At 54.4% G+C, this 19,388-nt stretch overlaps 2 protein-coding genes and 1 long non-coding RNA gene across 6 annotated transcripts in view; 1 reads left to right on the forward strand and 2 right to left on the reverse strand.

The window, feature by feature from the left end:
* The window catches only part of LOC145515436 (uncharacterized), a 29,483-nt gene extending 25,991 nt beyond the window's left edge, over positions 1-3,492 (forward strand). For both annotated transcript variants that reach the window (XR_014060886.1, XR_014060887.1), the window contains exons 2-3: positions 305-376; positions 1,317-3,492. This is a non-coding gene — a long non-coding RNA (uncharacterized LOC145515436). The remainder of the gene's footprint in view (positions 1-304; positions 377-1,316) is intronic.
* Positions 2,273-13,405, reverse strand: TOMM40 (translocase of outer mitochondrial membrane 40). The gene is made up of 10 exons (XM_081515810.1): positions 13,305-13,405; positions 12,913-13,192; positions 12,166-12,233; positions 11,645-11,737; positions 10,676-10,777; positions 9,494-9,599; positions 4,466-4,588; positions 4,247-4,323; positions 4,036-4,138; positions 2,273-2,933 (listed from the first exon to the last, which is right to left on the reverse strand). The coding sequence occupies exons 2-10, from the start codon at positions 13,184-13,186 to the stop codon at positions 2,794-2,796; spliced, it is 1,086 nt and encodes a 361-aa protein (XP_081371936.1). The 5' UTR covers positions 13,187-13,192; positions 13,305-13,405; the 3' UTR covers positions 2,273-2,793.
* A 1,600-nt stretch (positions 13,406-15,005) lies between these two features.
* The window catches only part of NECTIN2 (nectin cell adhesion molecule 2), a 34,797-nt gene continuing 30,414 nt past the window's right edge, over positions 15,006-19,388 (reverse strand). Inside the window, exons 7-11 of one of the 3 annotated variants that reach the window (XM_081515818.1) lie at positions 17,207-17,270; positions 16,982-17,059; positions 15,854-16,107; positions 15,617-15,669; positions 15,006-15,256 (exon numbers count right to left, since the gene is read on the reverse strand). In XM_081515818.1, the coding sequence (XP_081371944.1) occupies positions 15,249-15,256; positions 15,617-15,669; positions 15,854-16,107; positions 16,982-17,059; positions 17,207-17,270 (457 nt within the window). In that variant the 3' untranslated portion in view covers positions 15,006-15,248. Of the gene's footprint in view, positions 15,321-15,616; positions 16,108-16,981; positions 17,060-17,206; positions 17,271-19,388 lie in introns of those variants that run through there. The other 2 variants (XM_081515817.1, XM_081515819.1) reach the window with 2 other exon arrangements.

Raw genomic sequence — 19,388 nt, forward strand, 5'->3', positions numbered from 1 at the left:
TAGTCTCCTCTGAACCCCTTTTTGAAACTTTTGATCATATTGTCCAGGATAGTTGCCTTAGATCCGTTTCCTCCCATTTTGCCTACCTTTCCGGGAGGGAGTGTTCCTTCTCCTGTTGGCGGAGTTTCCGGTACCCCAGATACTTCTGATATTTCCACTTGATGAAGCACTTAAATTGCCACTCAGCTTCTTCCCTGACAGGATTGAAAAGGGCTTTATCCATCAAGTCCCAGAGGGAGAGGGGAGTCTGGTGTGCTTTCTCCTGCTGTTATATGCGCTTGAACCAGAATATCACTTTGTCTAGGCCCACTTCTCCCCGAACTTGAAATGCCTTCTCCGCCTTGGTGAGCTTGATCGGGTGTGGACAAAAGCACAGGTGAGTTAAATAACCCACGTCCTAGGCTATCTCCGGAAAAGCCAATTTGTACTCACTTATGTATTTCCCTTTCTCTGCCTTAACAAGCTTGAGGGGATTGAGACTTTCACAGCAGATGGGTCACCTCCCGGGGGAGGGCAGAATACGTGCGCACAGAGACCAAGTTTCTTCCCCCAGTAACCCTCTTGCGATTGCCTGGTAATAATTTTCCCCGAGACACCACCTTCCTAAATGACATTCACAATAGAGTCTTCCTTAAAGCCCTGTCCATCAACCTGTACCCGACAATCACAGTCACTCTCATACGTCAGTCACCTTAGGTCCGTGCACTTCTCTAATCTCTCCCAGGAGGTTGATCAGGCCCCCTCTTCCACCCTATTGGGTGGGACCCTCCTAACGTGAGCGCTCAGTTTCCTCGCTGCCGTCCACTACTTGCTAAAGTGAGAGGTCCGGGGTGAGGCACCCTCCCCCTTCTAGCTGATTCAAGCCGCAAGGCCCCGGAGTAGCCCCAAATGGGACTTGTCTCCTCAAAGTGAGGCGCTTCCCGGCCAATGCACCAAAAATGTTGTAGCCATGCTCTCCAGGAAGCAAACTCACCCAGGACAAATCATCAGCAGGCAAGGCAGAGTCTCCTCTTAGCCAAGGACCCGGCCAGTTTTTGTGACAATCTTATATACCATAAGTGTACACACTCAAGCCCACATCCCCAAATTCCTCGAAACTAGCCTGGATAATGTAAAGGGGCTAAACCATGATTCATATATTAGTCCAGACAGCTAATTAGGCTAACATGTATCAATAGGTATTGTGGAAATAATTTGTTTTGCTCTGGGGTAGATTAGTACATTCTTTTCGGTGCTGGGAAGTCTAGGTAAGAGTCCTGGAGTCCTTTTATGGGGGGGGGGGTGTCTGTTTTTCAGTTAGTATATTGTTTCCATAGATTCTGGGCACATAGCTCAAAGTCCACCGGGAGAGCACCCAGGCATGTAGTCCAAAGTTCACAATAAGTCTAAAATGGAGTCCCACAGCCAAGATGGAGTCCGCTTTGTCCACTTTCCTCTTTCAAGAGGAGATTCAGAGTTGAGGTGGATGGTCAAGTCACCCTGGAAGAACTGGAGCTGGGATTCACTCCTGGTCCTTTAAGGTGAGGACTACTGGATTCCGTGGGGCTGGGGAGGCTGGATGTCTGGTCCCAGGAAGGGAGCCCCAATGCCAGCCCGTCTTGGGTTGCTGTCAGCCTGTCTGCTCTGGCCTCAGAAGGTGCTGGCAGGGAGTGGGTGGAGTGGCTTCTCTGAACTATAAGGGGTCATCACAGGCCAGCAGCCTCCCTGCCCAGACACTGCGTGAGATGAATTTTCAGTTCCCCTGTCTGGAGAGGGGTTAGCAATGTCAGCTTGCTTGAGCCCCCACACCTCTCCCCGCCAATGAGTCAGACTCCAGCCCACCCCTCCCCCAACCCGAGAAGTAAATGCTTCCAAACTCTTTCCAGGTGCTCAAATGCTTCCTGAAGTTTCTTGAAAGCTTTGACCTTCTATTATAGTCAAGTCTTAATACCCCTTCATTCCCTGCCTCTTTTGGAACCTGGAAAGACCCGAGTCCCAGCTTGCTGCCTCCCCCCACCCGCTTCAGTTCACGGGGACAAAGTCTTCTGCAGCCTCGCTGGCCAGGCCAGGCTGAGTGACCACAGGCCGCACCCTCCCGGGGAGGGAAGGCCTGTGATGTCCTCGTCGGGAAGGTCGCAGGGCAGCTGTGTGATCCTGGGCCAGGCCCTTCCCCTCTCTGGTCTGGGCTCTGGCCAGTGACCAGGCTGGATTCCCTTGCCCACTACGGGCCACTGTGGGAGGTCAGGGCTGGACCAAATGGGCCACAGACACAGAGGAAAACAGAGGCCTCCCATTTCTTTTTTTTCCATGTATATTTTTTGTTATTTTTTATTTTTTTTTGTAAAATGTCCCAGTTCTTCCATAACTTATAAACATGATTTATACCGAGGGGTGGATGGGAAAGCGGGCAGGGGCGGGGTGACTGGGGACGCGCCTCTCCTTGCTGCCCCCTTGGGGCTGGGCCCATTTGGCCATTTCGGGGGACGGGGACACCCCAACACCTCCCTGAGGTTGTCTGGCCGCCTCTGCCTGGTGCTCAGAATCCCGTAGGCCCCTCGACTCCAGAATCGCTTCCTGGACCCCAAGCTTACTGGGCACGCGGCCCCTTGTCCTCCACGTCCTGCCGTGCCCGTCCTTCGGAGAATCCCCCCTCAGCTGCTGGGGTGATGGGTCCCCTCCTTTCCGCTGCCCCCTGACCCCCAAGGAGGGAGGGAAGGGAGGGGGAGGGGGGGCTCAGGTCTCCCCTCCGTGGCAGGGGGAGGGGGAGGTGGGATCTGAAGGAGAAAGGGCGAGGAAGGCGGGGCCTGCGGGGGCTCAGCCAATGGTGAGGCCGAAGCCGCACTGGAACTTGTTCTTTCGGTGATTCAGGAAGGCCCCGAGGGCCAGCGTCAGGGGCAGCGGCGGGAGCTTCTTCTCCAGCGTGGCGCCCACGATCCAGTTGCTGTCCACAGAGCCTGTGGGTGGACAGCTATGTGAAGAGCCTTGCCCGACACATCAGGTATCACCGGCCAGGCCGCTGACCATGCTGTCCCCACCATCCGGACCCCTCTTCACGCCCTTCAAGTGCTTCAGCTCCGAACTCTGAGACCGCTCCCCTCCGGAAGCCCTCGGCCACCCCGTGGACCACCCTCCCAATCCCAGTCTTGTCCACACCAGGTCACTGCTCTTCGTGGATGGGTCTGTCCCTGCCACTGTGAGCCTGGGGGTGGGGGTGGGGCTGGTCACTGTTGTGTCCCCAGCTGGGCACAGAGCAGGTGCTGAGTATCTGCTGAATCAGAGACTGGAATCTCTACGGCTCATGCCAGGACCTGATGGGTGTGCCAGTGCCCGCTGCTGTCCGTACCCAGTGGAGCCCGAGGATCACTGAAGGGGAGCAGAGAAGCTGCGGTACAAATGCAGCCTCAGACCCGGGGCTGACTGCAGAGTGAGGGCTTAAGGCGGGTTTCAGAGGCAAAACAAACCCCTCTCCCTGGGCCTCCTGGCTACGTTTTTAAAATTTTTTTGGCCACACTGCATGGCTTGTGGGATTTTAGTTTGCTGACCAGGGATTGAACCCAGGCCCTCAGCAGTTGAGAGTGAGACCACTGGATCACCAGGGACTTCCCCTGGATGCCTTTAGAAGCCTTGAACCAGGGCCACTGAAGCAGCCTTTCCTGGATGGTCTCCACACACCCTAAACCCGAGAGCCACTGAGGCGCAAGGAGAAACTTAAGATGAGACTCAGTCAGCCTGGGGGAAGGTTGTGGGTCTGGCTGTGACTGGGCAGCCTCCCTAAGGTGAGACAGTGCGGCAAGGCCGGCTGCGCTTCAACTTGCCTTCCATGCATGAGAAAAAGAAAAGCAAGGGCCATGCGTGCAGACTGCTAAAGGGCTGCTGGCTGGGGTGGGGATGGTCCCTGCAAAGCTCGGGGCCCAGGCACCCACCCTCTTAACAAGCATTCCTGGGCAATTTGGGGGCCCGGCATGCTGCCCCCCTCCCAATTCCTCTGGCCCATATCCCACTCAGAGCAGAGTCACCTCTTGCTTGTTTCTCACATAAGGAAAGGGAGGTCGGTACCTTTGAAGAGGAGGTTGGCCTTGGGCAGGTCTAGCTGGTACCCGAAGGAGACACTTGTGTCCTGCATCCTTGTGCTGGCCTCGAACTCCACACCCACCTGCAGCTGGAGGGGCCAGGGCAACACACACGAGTCAGCCTCCTAGGCTGGACTCTCAGGCACGCCAGTCCTGGGCACCCCATACCCAGCCAGCCAGTCCTCAGATGGACTCACCTGGTCACTGGCTTTGTGGTAGTACGTTGCATGCATGCCCGCCTGACCCAATGTTACTGTCGCCAACCAGTTGTTCACTGGAAGAGAGCAGGTGGGTTACCAAGGGGGCTTGGGTCGGGCAACTGGAGATCCAGGTTTTCCCCCTCTTCCCTCAGCCCCAGGAATTCAGCCCCCAGCCCCTCCTCCCTCAGCCCCAGGACTCCAGGCTCCCAGGCTCACATGTATATTTCCCAGCTAGTGACATAACAGTGCCCTCTTCCCCGGGCCGCCGGTGATAGACCAGCTCTCCGCCCAGGGCCAGACACGGTGTGATGCTCTGGAGGTAGTGGGCCACGAGGATTCCTGCAGGCAAGAGGTGCAGTTATGACTTCTGAGATTGGTGGTTAGTTTTCACCCAGTCAGGGCACCAGACTGGACTCCCGCTTCCTCGGGCCTCCCACTTGGGCTCCTTGCTGGAGCCGTTCACAGGGCTCTGAGGTCAGCCTCCCACGCCCCCCAGGAACTCATCTATTCTGCATTCACCTCCCTTTACACAGGAGGCTGCAGAGGCTGAGGAGTCAAGTCGCTCCCACATAGTCACAGGACACATCAGGGGCAGAATTCAGGCCTCCCCATCTCCTGAGCCCAGGCTTCGAGCCACCCTGCCTCCACGAGCAGTAGGTGAGAGCACACTTCAGGGGGCCAGGCGGCCTGGGTTCAAATCCCAGCCCCAGTACTTGCTGCTGGGGTAACTGAGGGCCACTGGCACCACTTCTCTGTGAACGGGACACCTCATGAGACTCTGAGGAAGAGCAGAGTGCTGGATGCAGGCGTGGTGTACACAAGGTGTGCTCAGCACACAGCCAGGGCCCAGCCATCACAGAGACCGGCCCTGCTGAAGTCTACTTCGCGAGCCCCTCGGCAGGAAGGATGGCTCTGAGGGCCCCTCAGTGTTTGCTAACCGCCGGGCTGAATTCCTTGAGCCCAAGGACTGAGACTGTCTGTCTTTGAGAGCCCAGGAGGGTGGACACCACAGAGGCGATCACTGTGGAGGGGAAGGGCCAGGGAGGAAGGGAGGCAGTGGGGGACGCAGAGGGAGCGATGACAGAGAACCGGAAAGCAAGAGTCACCTCTGTAGAGACAGGGAAGCGATCAGAAATGGAGGTGGATGGCAGGACCTGAAGATGCCCAACCTGAAGGACGGAGCAGGTGAGGACCGGTGAGGTAAGCTTAGAGATGGACACCCAGCCAGAATGGGAAAGACTGGGGCAGGAGGGAAGGAGGTGGGGACAGGCAAGGACAGGGAAAGGGCAGAGCTGGAGGTGGGACAAAGCCTCAGGGACAGGAGTACAAAGTGTGAACCAGAGACATGAAGACGCTTCCCTGGACAGAGATCAGAGGCACCGACTGGGGACTGGCCTGAGGGAGCGGGACAGGCCGGGAGGACAGGATGGGACCTGCTCGCATCTTCAGGCACACCCAGGCAGGGGCTGCCACTGGGGGGGGGCGGGGGGTGGTAAGGGAGGTGGAGGGCTGCTGGCCAGGGTCCAGGAGGCGTCCTGGGGGCAGCTGCAGGCAGGGCAGGCTGGAGCTGGCTTCTCCCCGGGAGTGGGTGACACTGACCCACCTCCTGGCCCCTCCTCCACCAGCTAGTTGTTAAGCCATCACCAGCACACCTCTGGACAAGAGCAGCCACTGTCCCTCGGGCCCACAGAGAGAAAAGTGACCATCCAGGGGTCACACAGGGACTTCAACTCAAGAGTCTCTGGTCATGGTTTAGACTGAGAGCTTCGAGACCCCGAACTCCTCTCCCACCCTCCATCTCCTCGGCTTGCCTCACCCTCTGCTTCCCAAGCCCTACCCTCCTCCTTGGCCTCCTACCCCAGTCCCACCCTCTCCAAGCAGCTTTGTACACAGAGGGATCTTGTTAAAGCACACATCCGACCCTGTTCCCCTTGCTCAGAACCTGCCATGACGCCCCAGCATCAAGGACACCCTGGCTTCTTAGGACACGGGTGCAAGGCCCCCTGTGGTTCATCCCCAGCTTTCTAACAGACTTCCTCCGAGAGCTTCACAAGTCCTTGCCCAGTGCTCATCTCCTCACAGGCCTTTTTCTTGAACATCCTGCCCTTTCTAGCATCTCCATCTCCTTCAGTTCAGTTTAGTTCAGTTGCTGAGTCAGTCTGACTCTTTACGACCCCACAGACTGCACCACATCAGGCTTCCCTGTCCATCACCAACTCCTGGAGTTTACTCAAACTCATGTCCATTGAGTCGGTGATGCCATCCAACCATCTCATCCTCCACCTCCTTAGCCTGCTATTTTCCCCTCCCACTTGTGTCTAGACCCAGCTCCCCCACACCTGGCTCCCTGGGGAGGGGGGTACACAGCGGGCTCTTGGCTGGGGCCTAACAGAAAAGCTTCCTGCCCTCCCCACGCTGCACTCCCTGGGGCTTCGGCGACCCAGCCTTCCTCTGGGAGTGCTGCCCTTCTCTTCACCCTCCTCGGTCTAGACACTGGCATTTAGAGACACTGTCCTTGTCACTCTAGGAAAGCTGGGCCCTCCTGTTATAAGCTCTCACAGCAACCTGGACCTCTCCCGAGTAGGCGTTCTCCCCAACAGTAACACGGTCACTGAAAGAGTCATCACTGTGTGATTATTTGTCTCAAGGCAAGAGTCTTGGCTACTGGCCTGGGAGCCCATGAGGGCAGGGAGGGGCTGTGTGTGCCCCAGGGTGGGCATACACTCAGGGTGCTCAGACAAAGCCGAGGCCCCAGAGGAGGAGCTGAGGCCAGGGGAGGGGACCAGGTAAGTCCGCGGGCTCGTTAGGCCTCATTAGGCCTCGACCGTGATTCCAATGCCAGCCCCTCTGCATTCTCACTGTGCGAGCCCCGGGTGGGGCCAATTTCACCCCAGACCTTGCCTTCTTCACCTGTGAGAACCCTAATCCCCCTGCCTGTTGTGGGGTGGCCCAGAGACCCATCCCACAGTGAACCCTAACTAGCTGTGTCTGGCCCCACAAGGGGCTGACGGGTTCTCCCATTGATTCCTTCACCAAGGTGCGCTTGCTGTGATTGTGCCTTTGAGATGGACCAGGAAACCGAGGCTCAGAATGGGTGGAGCCACCAGCTGTCAGTGGTCAGTTACTCATGTGCTCGGTACTGCCCTGGGCCCAGAAGTTCTGATCGGTGCTTAAGGGGAGGAAGGGACGTCCATAGGGACTAAGAGACGAGAGTGTCACTGGTGGCCTGGGGCTCCAGGGAAGAGAGACCTAGAGGCCAGTGATGAGGAGCATGAAAGGCTGATGCTGGTGAGTGTTTGCAGGGGCAGGGGGCCTGGTGCCATGGACTCTGGAGGTGGCCTCGCTGTGTGTCCTTGGGGAAGTACTTGCCCTCTCTGGGCCTCAATCAGCTGGGGATGACAGTAGCACCACCCCACAGGGCTGTGAAGGATTGCACGAGCCAATCCCTATTGGCTCGAGTGACTGGATGAAGGCCTGGGTGCGCATAGTGTGCCGAGGGCCTGGCAAAGGGCACCAGGTGGGAAATAGGACCTGCGGTGACCGCTGTTCACTCCTTCGCGTGGTATTTTCTGAGCGCCTACTGTTCCCAGCACGGTTCCAGGTGCTGGGCACCCAGGGGTCTTGGCTTCCCACCTTCACACCGCACTCACTGCCCAAGAGCCTGCTCTTCCTGACAGAGCTAACAGCAGGCACGAGAATCCGGAATCACCAACTCTACCCTTCCGGTGGGTCAAGCCAAAAAAAAGGCTGACCTCTCAACTCTGACCTCCCTCTTATCTCCCAGACGAAATCCAGCAGCGAATACTATTGCTCAGCCTTCAAAGTACATCCAGGCCCCCAGACCTCCGCTTACCCCCTCTGCTGCCCCCTTGTGGCCTGGTCTCCACACCTCGGCACGAGAGGTCCTGTCAAAAGCTACGTCGGATGATCCTGTCCCTTTCAAAATCCTCTCGTGGCCTCAGACCCAGCAGCTCTCCACAGCTCTATGTTTCAGCCCTGCCATCCTGACTTCTACCACTTGCCCTCCTTCCTCATTTGTTACAGCTCCAGTCCTCCTCGAGGTTCCAGTGAAGGGTCATACCTCAGGGCTTTTGCACTCGCTGTTCCTTCCTGCTGAAAAGCTCTTTCCCCATATATCTGCTTGGCACCTTCCCTCACATCCTTCAGTCTTTGTTCAGATATCACCTATGTAATGAGGCCTTCTCTCAAGACTCCACCAACCCCTCCCGACACCACCATCTTTCCATAGGGCTCCATCACCCATCTGCTTTACTTGTGTCTCTAGAATGGAAGGTTCCAGGGGCTTCCCAGGTGGTGCTAGTGATAAAGAACCTGCGCGCCAATGCATAAGATATAAGACACCTGGGTTTGATCCCTGGGTTGGGAAGATCCCTTGGAGAAGGCCATGGCAACCCACTCCAGTATTCTTGCCTGGACTCTCCCATGGACAGAGGAGCCTGGTGGGCTATATAGTCCATGGGGTCACAAAGAGTTCAAGAAGACTGAAGTGACTTAGCACGTGTGCACGCCTCCCTTAATATACATAATATAAAAATCACCACTAGAATGTCCAGAAGACAGACTTAGTTTTCCTTAGTTCACCACCGTATCCTCTGGACATGGAACATATGATTCATAGTCAAGAAACATCAGACCAATGTAGAGAAATCAAAGGCAGATGCCCAGAGACAAAAATAAAAAAGGGGGAAGCAGAGAGGAGAGACCAGAAGTACAGACATTAGTCAGCAGGTCCTTGCCCCCAGCCAACCCAAACAGGAATCTTCCTTGTCGCCCTCCATCTCAGACTGACTTGCCTCCCCTCAGCTGCACGTGGACTCCGCCTGCCCTGGGGTCAGCTCTGTGCCCCCAAGCAACCCCACAGCCCCAGGAGTAACGCAGCAGCTCATTTCCTTGGGACCCGTCACATGCCTGACCCCATCTGAGACTTTCCACACTTGACCTGCTCGACAACCCTGTGAGGCAACCCGATTTTAACAGATGAGGAAGCTGAGGCCCATGAGGGTAATGGAAGTGCTCCCCCCAATTGCGGTGAAGCCAGTGGCAGAGCTGGGACTTGAACCTGTCTTTTTCCCCCACGAGGCTATGGGACCTGATTGATGCTCTGTGTTCTGAAGTCACGCTTGCCCCTGACCATTTCTTGGACGGCAGAAAAGGAGGGTCAGAGGGAGAAATGGATTTGCTGGGCGTGGCATCTGACCACCTTCCAAGCCCTGTACCTCTTACCTGAACCCACCAGGACGTCTGGGTTCCCCAAAGTGACGGCTGCTGTGAAGTCGGAACCCCGGTACTCCCCGTCCACCTGCCAGTTCACAAATTTCGACTGCTGGGTCTGTGGGGGGAGGGCCAAGTATGAGGGTGAAACTGAGCAGGACCCCATGGGACCCCCCGGGGTACAAAAGGCCTTTCAGTGGCCTCCCCTTCTTGTTTGTAGGAAAAAGGCTTCAACCTCCTAGACATTCCCCAAGGGCAGATCCATTTACTCATCCGAGAAGAGAGGGAAAGCATAAAGAAAAGAAAAGTAATCCACCAAGAGTCACACAACAGTGCTCTGAGGGCTTCTCTGAGGGCTCAGCAGGTGAAGAACCCCCCCTGCAAGGCAGGAGCCACAGGAGACACGGGTTTGATCCCTGGGTCAGGAAGATCCCTTGGAGGAGGAAATGGCAACTCACTCCAGTATTCTGAAAAGTTGTCTGAAAAATCCCATGGACAGTGTAGCCTCGCTGGCTACAATCCAAAGGGTCAAAAAGAGTTGGACCCAACTGAGTGGCTAAGCACAGCACAACAGTGCCATGATAAGGCAGAATTCTAGCTCCTGTCAAGGATATGCTAAGGCCTCCACCCAGGAGGAGGATGGTAACTTCCAGCCGAGCACAAGACTCCTGGCACACCACCCTATGGCCTCACCACTGACCAACCAGAAGAAAGTCACACATCCTGCAGCACCCTGCCCCCAATTTGCCTTTCAAAGCCCTTCCCTTAAAACTGGGATTCCCTGGTGGCTCAGACAGTAAACAGCCTGCCCGCAGTGCGGGAGACCTGAGTTCAATCCCTGGGTCTGGAAGATCCACTGGAGGAGGAAATAGCAACCCACTCCAGTCTTCTTGCCTGGAAAATCCCATGGACAGAGGAAGCTGGCAGGCTACAGTTCACAGGGTCCCAAAGAGTCAGACATGACTGAGTGACTTCACTCACTCCCTCTCTGAAAACTATGGGGGAGTTTGGTCTGTAGAGAACCAGCCACCCGTATTCCTCGCTTGATCTTTGCGATAAGCCTTTCTCTGCTCCAGACTCTGATGTTTCAGTTTGTTTGGCCACACTGTACCTTGAGTTCTTGGTTTCAACACCCAAGGGCAGCCTGGGGCTCAGGGTGGCTGGGGGAGCTGCCGACTCCATCCTTCCACTCACCTGGATGGCCATCTTGGACCTGAGGCCAGGGCCCAGCTGATGAATGACCTGAGCATTGAGGCTGCCACTATTGTCCATGTCACCCACCAGCACGGGGAATGCCTGTGGGGCAGAGTTAGAGGTGAGAGGCCTAGTATCATGGATGTCCATGCATGATGGGTTCTGGTGAGAAGCCTAGGACTGGAAAGCCTAGAATGAGGTCCTCTACTCCAGGAAGCCCTCTAAGACCACCTAGGCTGAGTTAGGCTCTGTTCTGGGCTCAGCCTTTGGGTTCCCCCATTTCAGTCCTACTCTCCCTGGACTGTTCCTCTCTGGGGACAAGCTTATTCTCTTTCTCTACTAGGCTGTGAGCCCCCATGGCTGTTTCAGTCACCGCTGTGTCCCCCACCCAGCACCACCCAGCACAGAGATGGGCAGGACATGGGGGGTGCCCTGAAGGTTTGCTGAATAAATAAGTTTATTGCATGGAAATAGTTAACACAAGCAAAAACCTAATTTAGCCCCCCAACTCCACCTGTGTCCTGCCCCAGCCTCCTTCTGGGCTTCCAGTTTTGCCTTCACGCTTCTAACCCAGCCTCCCAAACAGCCTGAGAAATGCTATTTCCAAAGCACTTGTATCACCGCATCGTCCCCTCCTTCAAATCTTTCCGTGGCTCTCTAGTGCCCCCTAGTGAAAGTTCAAATGCCTGGCTTGGCCTTCAAAGCCCTGCATGATCTGCAGCGCAGCCCAGCCCTGCCCACGCTGGGTCATCACTGTCTGGTGACCCTGGTGTCCTCAGACTCACCCAGAGAAGTGGGGGTGAGGATGAAGGAATGATCCAGGTTCCGATGCACCCTGAAGAGACACAGTTCCCACCTCCCCACACCACCAGCAGCCCAGTCTCCTACTGACAAAGTTTTCTTCGACTGACTGGCTAAATTATTTGTTAGAAGAAAGATACAATGAATGAATGGCAAAAGGTACCTCACCTCTGTGGGACTCAGCTGCTTCGTCCCCACGTACGTGACCCCGAAGTGGTAGTTGGACTCCCCGATTGTGCTGAGGGCTACTGTGTGGTTCACCTGGGAGAAAAGGGAGGGCTGTGGTGATGAGCCTGTGGGCCACTCCCCAAGGAACCCAGCTGAGCCCACTTCCAAGTCAGCTCCCCTCCAGCCTGCGATGGGGGATGCTTGCCAATCTGACTTCCCTGTCAGGGTGTATCTGGGCATGGCAGGGGATGAAGACTGGAAGGTGTGGCCTGACTAGATTAGACACTCAAGAGAAGGGATGTGTGGGGGCACACCTGGTACTTCATCCCTGCCTGGATGTTGGTTGCGAGGGTGAGTCCCTAAACCCTACCACTGCCCCCAAATTGAGTGGTCAGCCTGGCATTGTCTCTGGTGTCTTTAAGTATCAAGGAGCCCAGATCTTTAAGGAGGAGTTAAAGGACTGTATGTGCAGATGCAGAGGGATGGCTTGGATGACCTCTGGAGGCACCAGAAAGGCTCACCTGGAAATGATTACTCAATCCTTTGTTGACTGTGAGCTTGACACCTTCCATCTGAATAGGAAACAGCTCTGAAGGAGAGAAAAATGCTGTCACACTTCAACACACACACCCCATCACTCATCCCTTTCTTCCCTATGGTCCCCACCCTCCCTTCTCCAGGAACCCACAAGCAGCACACCGCACAAAGCAACTCATCCAGTAAAGAGGCAGAATTGCCCAGAGGATGGGCTCAGGCCCAAAGCCTTTGTCTGCATCCAAATTCCAGTGCCACCATCTACTACTTGTGTGACCCTAGGCAAGTTATTTTATCCATCTCAAACTTATCTGTTAGTTGAAGATGCTCACCACATAGAACTCCTGAGAACAGTGCTCAATAACCCACCACCACTTTCGCTACCACAATTACTCCAAGCCAGCATCCAGAAGCCTTGGGTTCCACCCCCACTGACCCATTGCTGGCCCTGTGACCTTGGGCCTCCGTTTCCCTCCCGATCACATGAGGCTGGTTTGGCCGATTCCTGGGGTACATGAGGTCCTTAAGGTTTTTCTGTACCGCTCTGGCATTCCATCCTGAGGTTCCATCATTTGATCCCATCATTCTAAGCCCCAGGTTCAACGTTCCACTATTTGATCCCAACGTCAACTCCTAAAACGCTCTGTTAAATGATTCCAATGGTCCGTGCCAATTCCCAAGGTCCTCAGTGCGATCCGGGCCATCACACCCGTGCCAGGCCCCTAGCCCCTCACCCTTGCACTTCCGGTGGCACTCTTCGAACGTGCCCGGGTTGGGCAGGCAGCCGCAGGCCCCATCATCCCCGGTCCCTCCAGCGCTGGCAGCCGCAGTCCCGGGGGTCCGTTCGGAACCTCGACCTGTGCCAGCCCCAGCACCTAGGCCGCCCCCGAGTGGCGGCAACGTGAAACCGGGAGGAGAGGGCGGAGGTGGCGGCAGTCCCACGAGGGGAGGCGCAGGCGGCGGCGGCGGCCCTGCGGGCGGCGAGCTAGCGGCTAATACGTTCCCCATGGTCGCCTGCAAGGGGAAAGGTCAGAGGGCAGAGGTCAAGGCCCGCAGGCTCCAGGCCCAGTCTCCAGCCAACACCCCCCCTTACCCCCCCCCCCCCGCTCAGAACCCCAATTCTCACGCGCGGTAGCGCCTCCTCCCGGTCCGGGCTCCGCTCCCACCCCGTGGGCCACGCGCAACCGAACCCGCTGCCGCCGCCGCCGCCGCCGCCACCGTCGCCCCGCCCCACCTAGCCCATTGGTTTAGCGGGCCCTGAGGTCCTCCCGCCAGCTTCAGGGTCTGGCCTTACTATTGGAGTCATGGATGAGAGTCCCACCCACCTCTTTGGAACGTCCTTTTCTGTTGGTTCCCACTCTCAGACAGGTCACAGCACACCTCCCTGCCCTTCCCATTGGCTTGGGGAGCCCACGCCGATTGGCTCGCGATGCCGCGGGTTCTGGAGCTCACTGACCATTGGTCTGTGCAGCTCACTTTGCACCGCCCATTGACGTAACACCTCCGCCCCATACCCGAAGGCGTCCCTCTTTCGACTCCGCCCCTCGGCGACGTTGTAATGATAATTGGTCGGCCTTGGCCCTTGCAGCTTCCTGATTGGCTTCTGCAGGTACAGGGGTCGAGCCCTGGTGTCGTAATCCATCTTGTGTGTTCATTGGCTAACGTGAGAGGGTCAAGGGACACGGATAAAGATGGGTTGCGCGGCAGAGGCGGCTAGGCAGCAAGGTCAGGCCTCGCGTCCCACCAGGCACCGCGGCAAAGGGGCGGCCCCCTCGTCCGTAGTCGCAGACCGAAAGCCGGAAGTGCTCTCCCTTCCCACAGTGCCACGGGGAGAATTCTAACCCGTTATATGAACTCTGTTCTGCTTCTTGTTACCCACAATGCCCATTACCTATTTAACCGGACGGTTGCCGTAGGCCCACCCCTTTCGTTACCCATCATGCTTTCTGTGTCTTTCCCCCAACCCTTGCCTCAGAGTCACTGAAGCTTCTATCTTTGGCCCATTCATTCCTGTCCCATTACCCAGCATGCCTTCCGCTCCATTCATTTCAACTTGGTTGCCTGTACGACCTTTAGCCTTTTTACGCCCGTTCATTTCCCACTTTCTTTTTTTTTTTTTTAAGTATGTATCTATTAATATTTGGCTGCACGGCTGGACATGTGGGTTCTTTAGTTGTGACCTGTGAATTCTTAGTTGCAGCACGCGGGATCTAGTTTCCTGCCCAGGGATGGAACCCTGTCCACCTGCATTGGGAGCACAGAGTCTTAGCTGCTGGACCACCAGGGAATTCCTCCCGCATTCTTCTAGCTGTACCTTAATTGAGCATCAGGTTTTATGTCTATTACTCAACTTGCCTGTTGCCCCATTTCTCCCTTATTCACTCCTCTACCCCTGGCTCATTCATTGAGATCTATTACCCATCGTGCCCTGAGCTCCTATTACAACATTATTCATAATTTTGCCTTTGGCCTACTCTCACTCATTACACCCCTGCCCCTTGTACTTAATTACTGCTATTTCTACTTTGTTCCATTTATTTCTGTCTGTTACCCATTAGACTGCTGTTGTAGATTATTTTTTCTTATGCCCTGGACTCCTCCCGCTCCTTCCATTAACCATGGCTTATGCATTTTTGCTCATTATCCCCTCACTTAATTATCTTTTCATATCTTCGGTCCTTTTCTTTTTGTCTGTAACCTATCTTAACTTCTAGTCTACTGATTCCCTCAAGCCCTGGACCCTGCGCCCCCCCCCCCCCATTCATTACACATTATGTTCCACTCCTATCCCCTAAACAGCCCACAGAAAACACCAGTTGAGACCTGGTCAAAGTACAAACTCATATTTTGCAGGAAATGCTATATTAAAAAAAAAAAATCACATCCCCTAGCCCTAACCCAGGTGATCCACTCGCCCCCAACCTCCAGGGAGATGTTTGGGTCCAATCCCACTGGGCAGGAGTAAAAGGAGTCAGTAGTCTTCAAAGTAACAGCAAATTCTTCTTCCAAGGTTGGCATCAGCAAGGCACACTCTGCATGAGGCTCACCCCATGTAGCCCTGAGCTGGGGCTTAATTCTCTGGAGACAGGAATTGGAGTAGTGGGGGCACAGGGAAGAAGGGTCTGTACCCTGAGACTCCTGCCTGCAGGAGGGAGGAGATGGGGAAGTTCCGCTTTGGGCTGGGGAATCCCCTCCCTCCACCTTTAGGGAACAGGGTGGGGGATGAGTGAGAGAGGCTCTGCCGCCTGGAGGGCTCAGGTCTGAGCAGCAGGATGTCCCCAACACCCACCCCAGCAGAGCTATTAGGAGTTACTGCCTGAGGAAAAATCAGGTCTGGGGTCTTCTTTGGGATTTGGGAGGAGTCTGGAGATGGTGGGTCGTGAGAGGTATAATCTATGTCTGGGGAATCCTTGGGTAAGAGTTTGTGCAGAAACCTACCTTCTCCAGCCCCTCCTAAGGTTATCAGGTTTCCATTGTCATGGCCAATTTCTCTGAATCAGAGATCATTGATTAGAGGTCACAGTGGAGCCACCAAGATAAAAGTCAAAGATGAGATGCATGTGTGGTAACTGACAGTGGCTGGGCCCAAGGTCAGGGACCCTAGATCCCTGGCAGAAAGTTAAGATATCAAAAAATGAGAGGTGAAAGGGCAAGGCCATGGCAGCTTACACATACATGGCCCGGGACATGACAAATCCTTTGCCCTGGTAGGACTCAGAGGGGCTGGAGTAGGACAGGGCATCGTAGATGGGGTTGATCTTGTCCAGATAGTCTTCCTCCTCCTCCTCGCCCTCTAGATCCAGGGAAACCCTCTCCACAGCAGGTGGCCCTGGAGGCACCAGGATGGGGGACCCCAGGCTTGTGGCCCCAAGGATCAGGGGCCCTGACCGCTCTTCCAAGGTGGGCAGCTCGTGGTATCGAGGCATTTCCTGGGAATGGGGAGGGAATGAATCCAAGGTTACCTCTTGAGCATGACACAGAATCCCAGTTTGCTTCTTGACCCTCAAATCCTGACCACTGTCTCCCCATGCCAACCAGACCTGACCTCACCCTATGTCACCCCTTGTCACCTGGGTTGATATTGCACTGGAACAATCATGTAGGTGGTTCTTAACTCAAAGCCCAGAGCATGGACCCTACCCCGTTGATCCTAAGCTTTTCCTTTTCTTTTGATCCCTGAAACCTTGGTCTTTCGCCATGAGCCTTTGAATTCAATCTTGACCTAAACTTAAGCTCTACCCTTGAAACTTGACTTGTTCTCAAACTCAACATCCAACCCCTGACCTCCAGAAGGCCACTGAGAGGAGTGACTGTCTGTCTTGTCCCAGCTCCAGGCACAGAATCCGGCAAATGGAGATACTCAACCGGTCCTCTTTGATAGAGTGATTTTAACTCTCATCCCTGTCCTTGGACTTTCAAAACCATGACCATCCTCACCGAATCCTAAATACATCTCAATCCTTTAAGCTCTGACCAGAGATACAGCCCTGAACTTGAGTTGTAACCTTTAGTCCTTGATCTGTTATGTAAGATTCTGCATGCGTGCTCAGTCATGTCTAACTCTGTGGGACTCCATGGGCTGTAGCCTGCCAGGTTCCTCTGTCTGTGGGATTCTCCAGGCACGAATACTGGAGTGAGTTGCCATTTTCTACTCTCGGGAATCTTGCCCACCCAGAGTCCTACGTCTTGTGCATTCGCAGGCAGATTCTTTACCACTAGCACCACCTGGGAAGCCCCCTCTTATGTAAGGAGGCCCTTAAACTCAGATCCCAAATCCATCCCTGACCTTTCCCAAGCTCCTACCTGCTCGACACCAGCGTCAAAGTAGGGGGTCTTGAGTGGGCTGTGCTCTGAGGCCCCCAGGGTGAAGAGCTGGGAGGGCTGCGACGGGAGAGAGAGGGACAAGTCAGGACCACCCCCCTACCCTGACAGCCTCTTCCCTCCAGTTCCCCAATCCCAGCCCCAGCCTCAGTGGGGAAAGGTAGGTGGGGATGTGGGGGCAGTCTGGCCTCCAGGGAAAGTGCTTACCATCTCTGGTTCCTCCAGCTTTGCCTTTGGGGTTGGTGGCTTGTATGAGGGAGGTCCTTCCAGTCTGTGGGGTAGGAGGTAAGTCAGGTGGAGGCTAAGCCCTGAGAACCCCTCTATTCCAAGGCCACTGCACATTTCTTTCCTCTACCTGATCTCCCTTTTCCACCACCCACCTCCCCTTGCCCTGCTGTCTCCTACTCATTCCATGAATTTCTCTTCTTCCAGGAAGTCCTCCTGACTCTCCAGGAGAATCCAGAGTTCCTGTTATAGGATCATAGCTAGCTATGTGTCTCTAATGGGGCACGTACTGAGTTTGCATTTGAAATATTACTTCTGATCTCATTCAACAACTGTATCCCACTGCAAACAGTGTGACGGGGGGAAAATGAGATTTGTGTTGTGTTCCCAGAACCTACAATGAGAAGTATCAGGACATGTTTGGAGAAAGAGAGAATAAGGATTTCCTTGGTGGTCCAGTGATTAAGAATCTGCCTGCTACTGCAGGGGACACAGGTTCGATCCCTAGTCTGGGAGCTAAGACCCTATGTGCTGTGGGCCAAATAAACCCATGGGCCACATCTACTGAGCCTGCATCTAGAGCCACAGGCTGCAAATACTGAAGCCAGTGCACCTAGAGCCTGTGCTCTGCAACAAGAGAAGCCACCACAATGAGGAACCTGTGCACCGTAACTAGAGAGTAGCCTCTGCTTGCTGTGACTAGAGAAAGCTGGGGCGCAGCAATGAAGATCTAGCACAGCCAAATAAATAAATAATTTTAAAAAGAGAGAGAATGAAAAGAATGAGTGAAATGCTTTCCTGTCCCCCACACTATATTAAATTCCCTCATTCTGCACACCCACAGACCAGAGTATCCTGTATATATAATAATGGTGGGTGCTCACTACACCTTCAATCCCCAGCTCAGATGTCCCTGCCTCCAGGAAATCCTCCCTGATCTTTCAGGCTGAGTCAGGTGCCCTGTAGCCGCGCTCAGTTCCTTCAGCTTCCCTAGCCCATTCCTAGCCATCCTGGACTGCCACTGTCTGGGGATGGATCTGTCTTCTCCAGACTGTGAACCCCAGGAGCCCAAGGCCAGGGCCATCTCAGACACCACTGGGTCTCATGGGCTTAAAGGATGAGAACATCAGCAGGTTGTTGGTTTGCATTGACTAGGTGATTAAGACTGGTTCACAAACTTCCATGTGCATCTTAGGGAGCTTGTTATAATATATAGATGCCAAGCCTTTCTTGTGAAAGTGCTGATTCAGTAGGTTTAGGGTAAGCCCAGGAAGGTGCATTTTTAACAAGTGCTCCCCTCACACACACTGGGTCATATTATTTCAGAATCATTTTGCCCCCAAAACGTTCTTGCTGAACGAATTTCAGCAAGTGATTTCAGCTCTCTGAACCTGTTTCCTCTTTGAGAAGATGGTATCCTTAGCTCTGTCTGAGAATTTAGGTTTCCTTGATATGATATGTTGATGTGTGTGGATATCTTTTATTCATGTTTTAAATTTATTATTTTTTGGACTTTTTTTTAAAGGCTTATTTACTTGGCTGTGCTGAGTCTTCCCTAAGGTGCATGGGCTTCTCTTGTTGCAGAGCACAGGCTGTCGGCACGTGGGCTCAGTATGTGGGATGCAAAGGATTGGTTGCTCTGTAGCATGTGGGATCCTGTGGGACCAGGAATCAAACCCGTGTCCCCTGCATGGGCAGGCGGATTCTTAACTACTGGACCACCAGAGAAGCCCTTTTTTGGACATCTTTTAAGTGTTTTGTCTCATCATTGTGTTCCTAAACTTCAGGGCCTCACCTTACGGGGATACTTTCTAAATTACCTACTGAATGAACAAATGAATGAATGGATATGAGGCTTCACTGAGATCACAAGTACGATGCCTCTCATCAAGTCTCCACAAGATGCTTTAGAGATGTCAAGATGCCTCTCATAACAAGTGCTCTACAGAGAGAAGTGGGGCTAGTTTCCCCTAATATCCAGGTTCCTCTTTTTTCACAGTAATACAGATTTTGACTGGGCACGTGGCCACCCAGAATAAAGACTACATTTCCCAGCTTCCTCTGCAGCTAGGGCAGCCATGTGACTAGACCCCGGCCAATGGGAAATGAGAGAATGTGATGGTTCCCTTACAGGACTGCCCTCGATTTCCATTTCCCCTTCCCA

The sequence above is a fragment of the Giraffa tippelskirchi genome, chromosome 7 (genome assembly GCF_054371585.1).
Source record: "Giraffa tippelskirchi isolate mGirTip1 chromosome 7, T2T-mGirTip1v1.2.pri, whole genome shotgun sequence".
NCBI classification, from domain to species: Eukaryota; Metazoa; Chordata; class Mammalia; order Artiodactyla; family Giraffidae; genus Giraffa; species Giraffa tippelskirchi.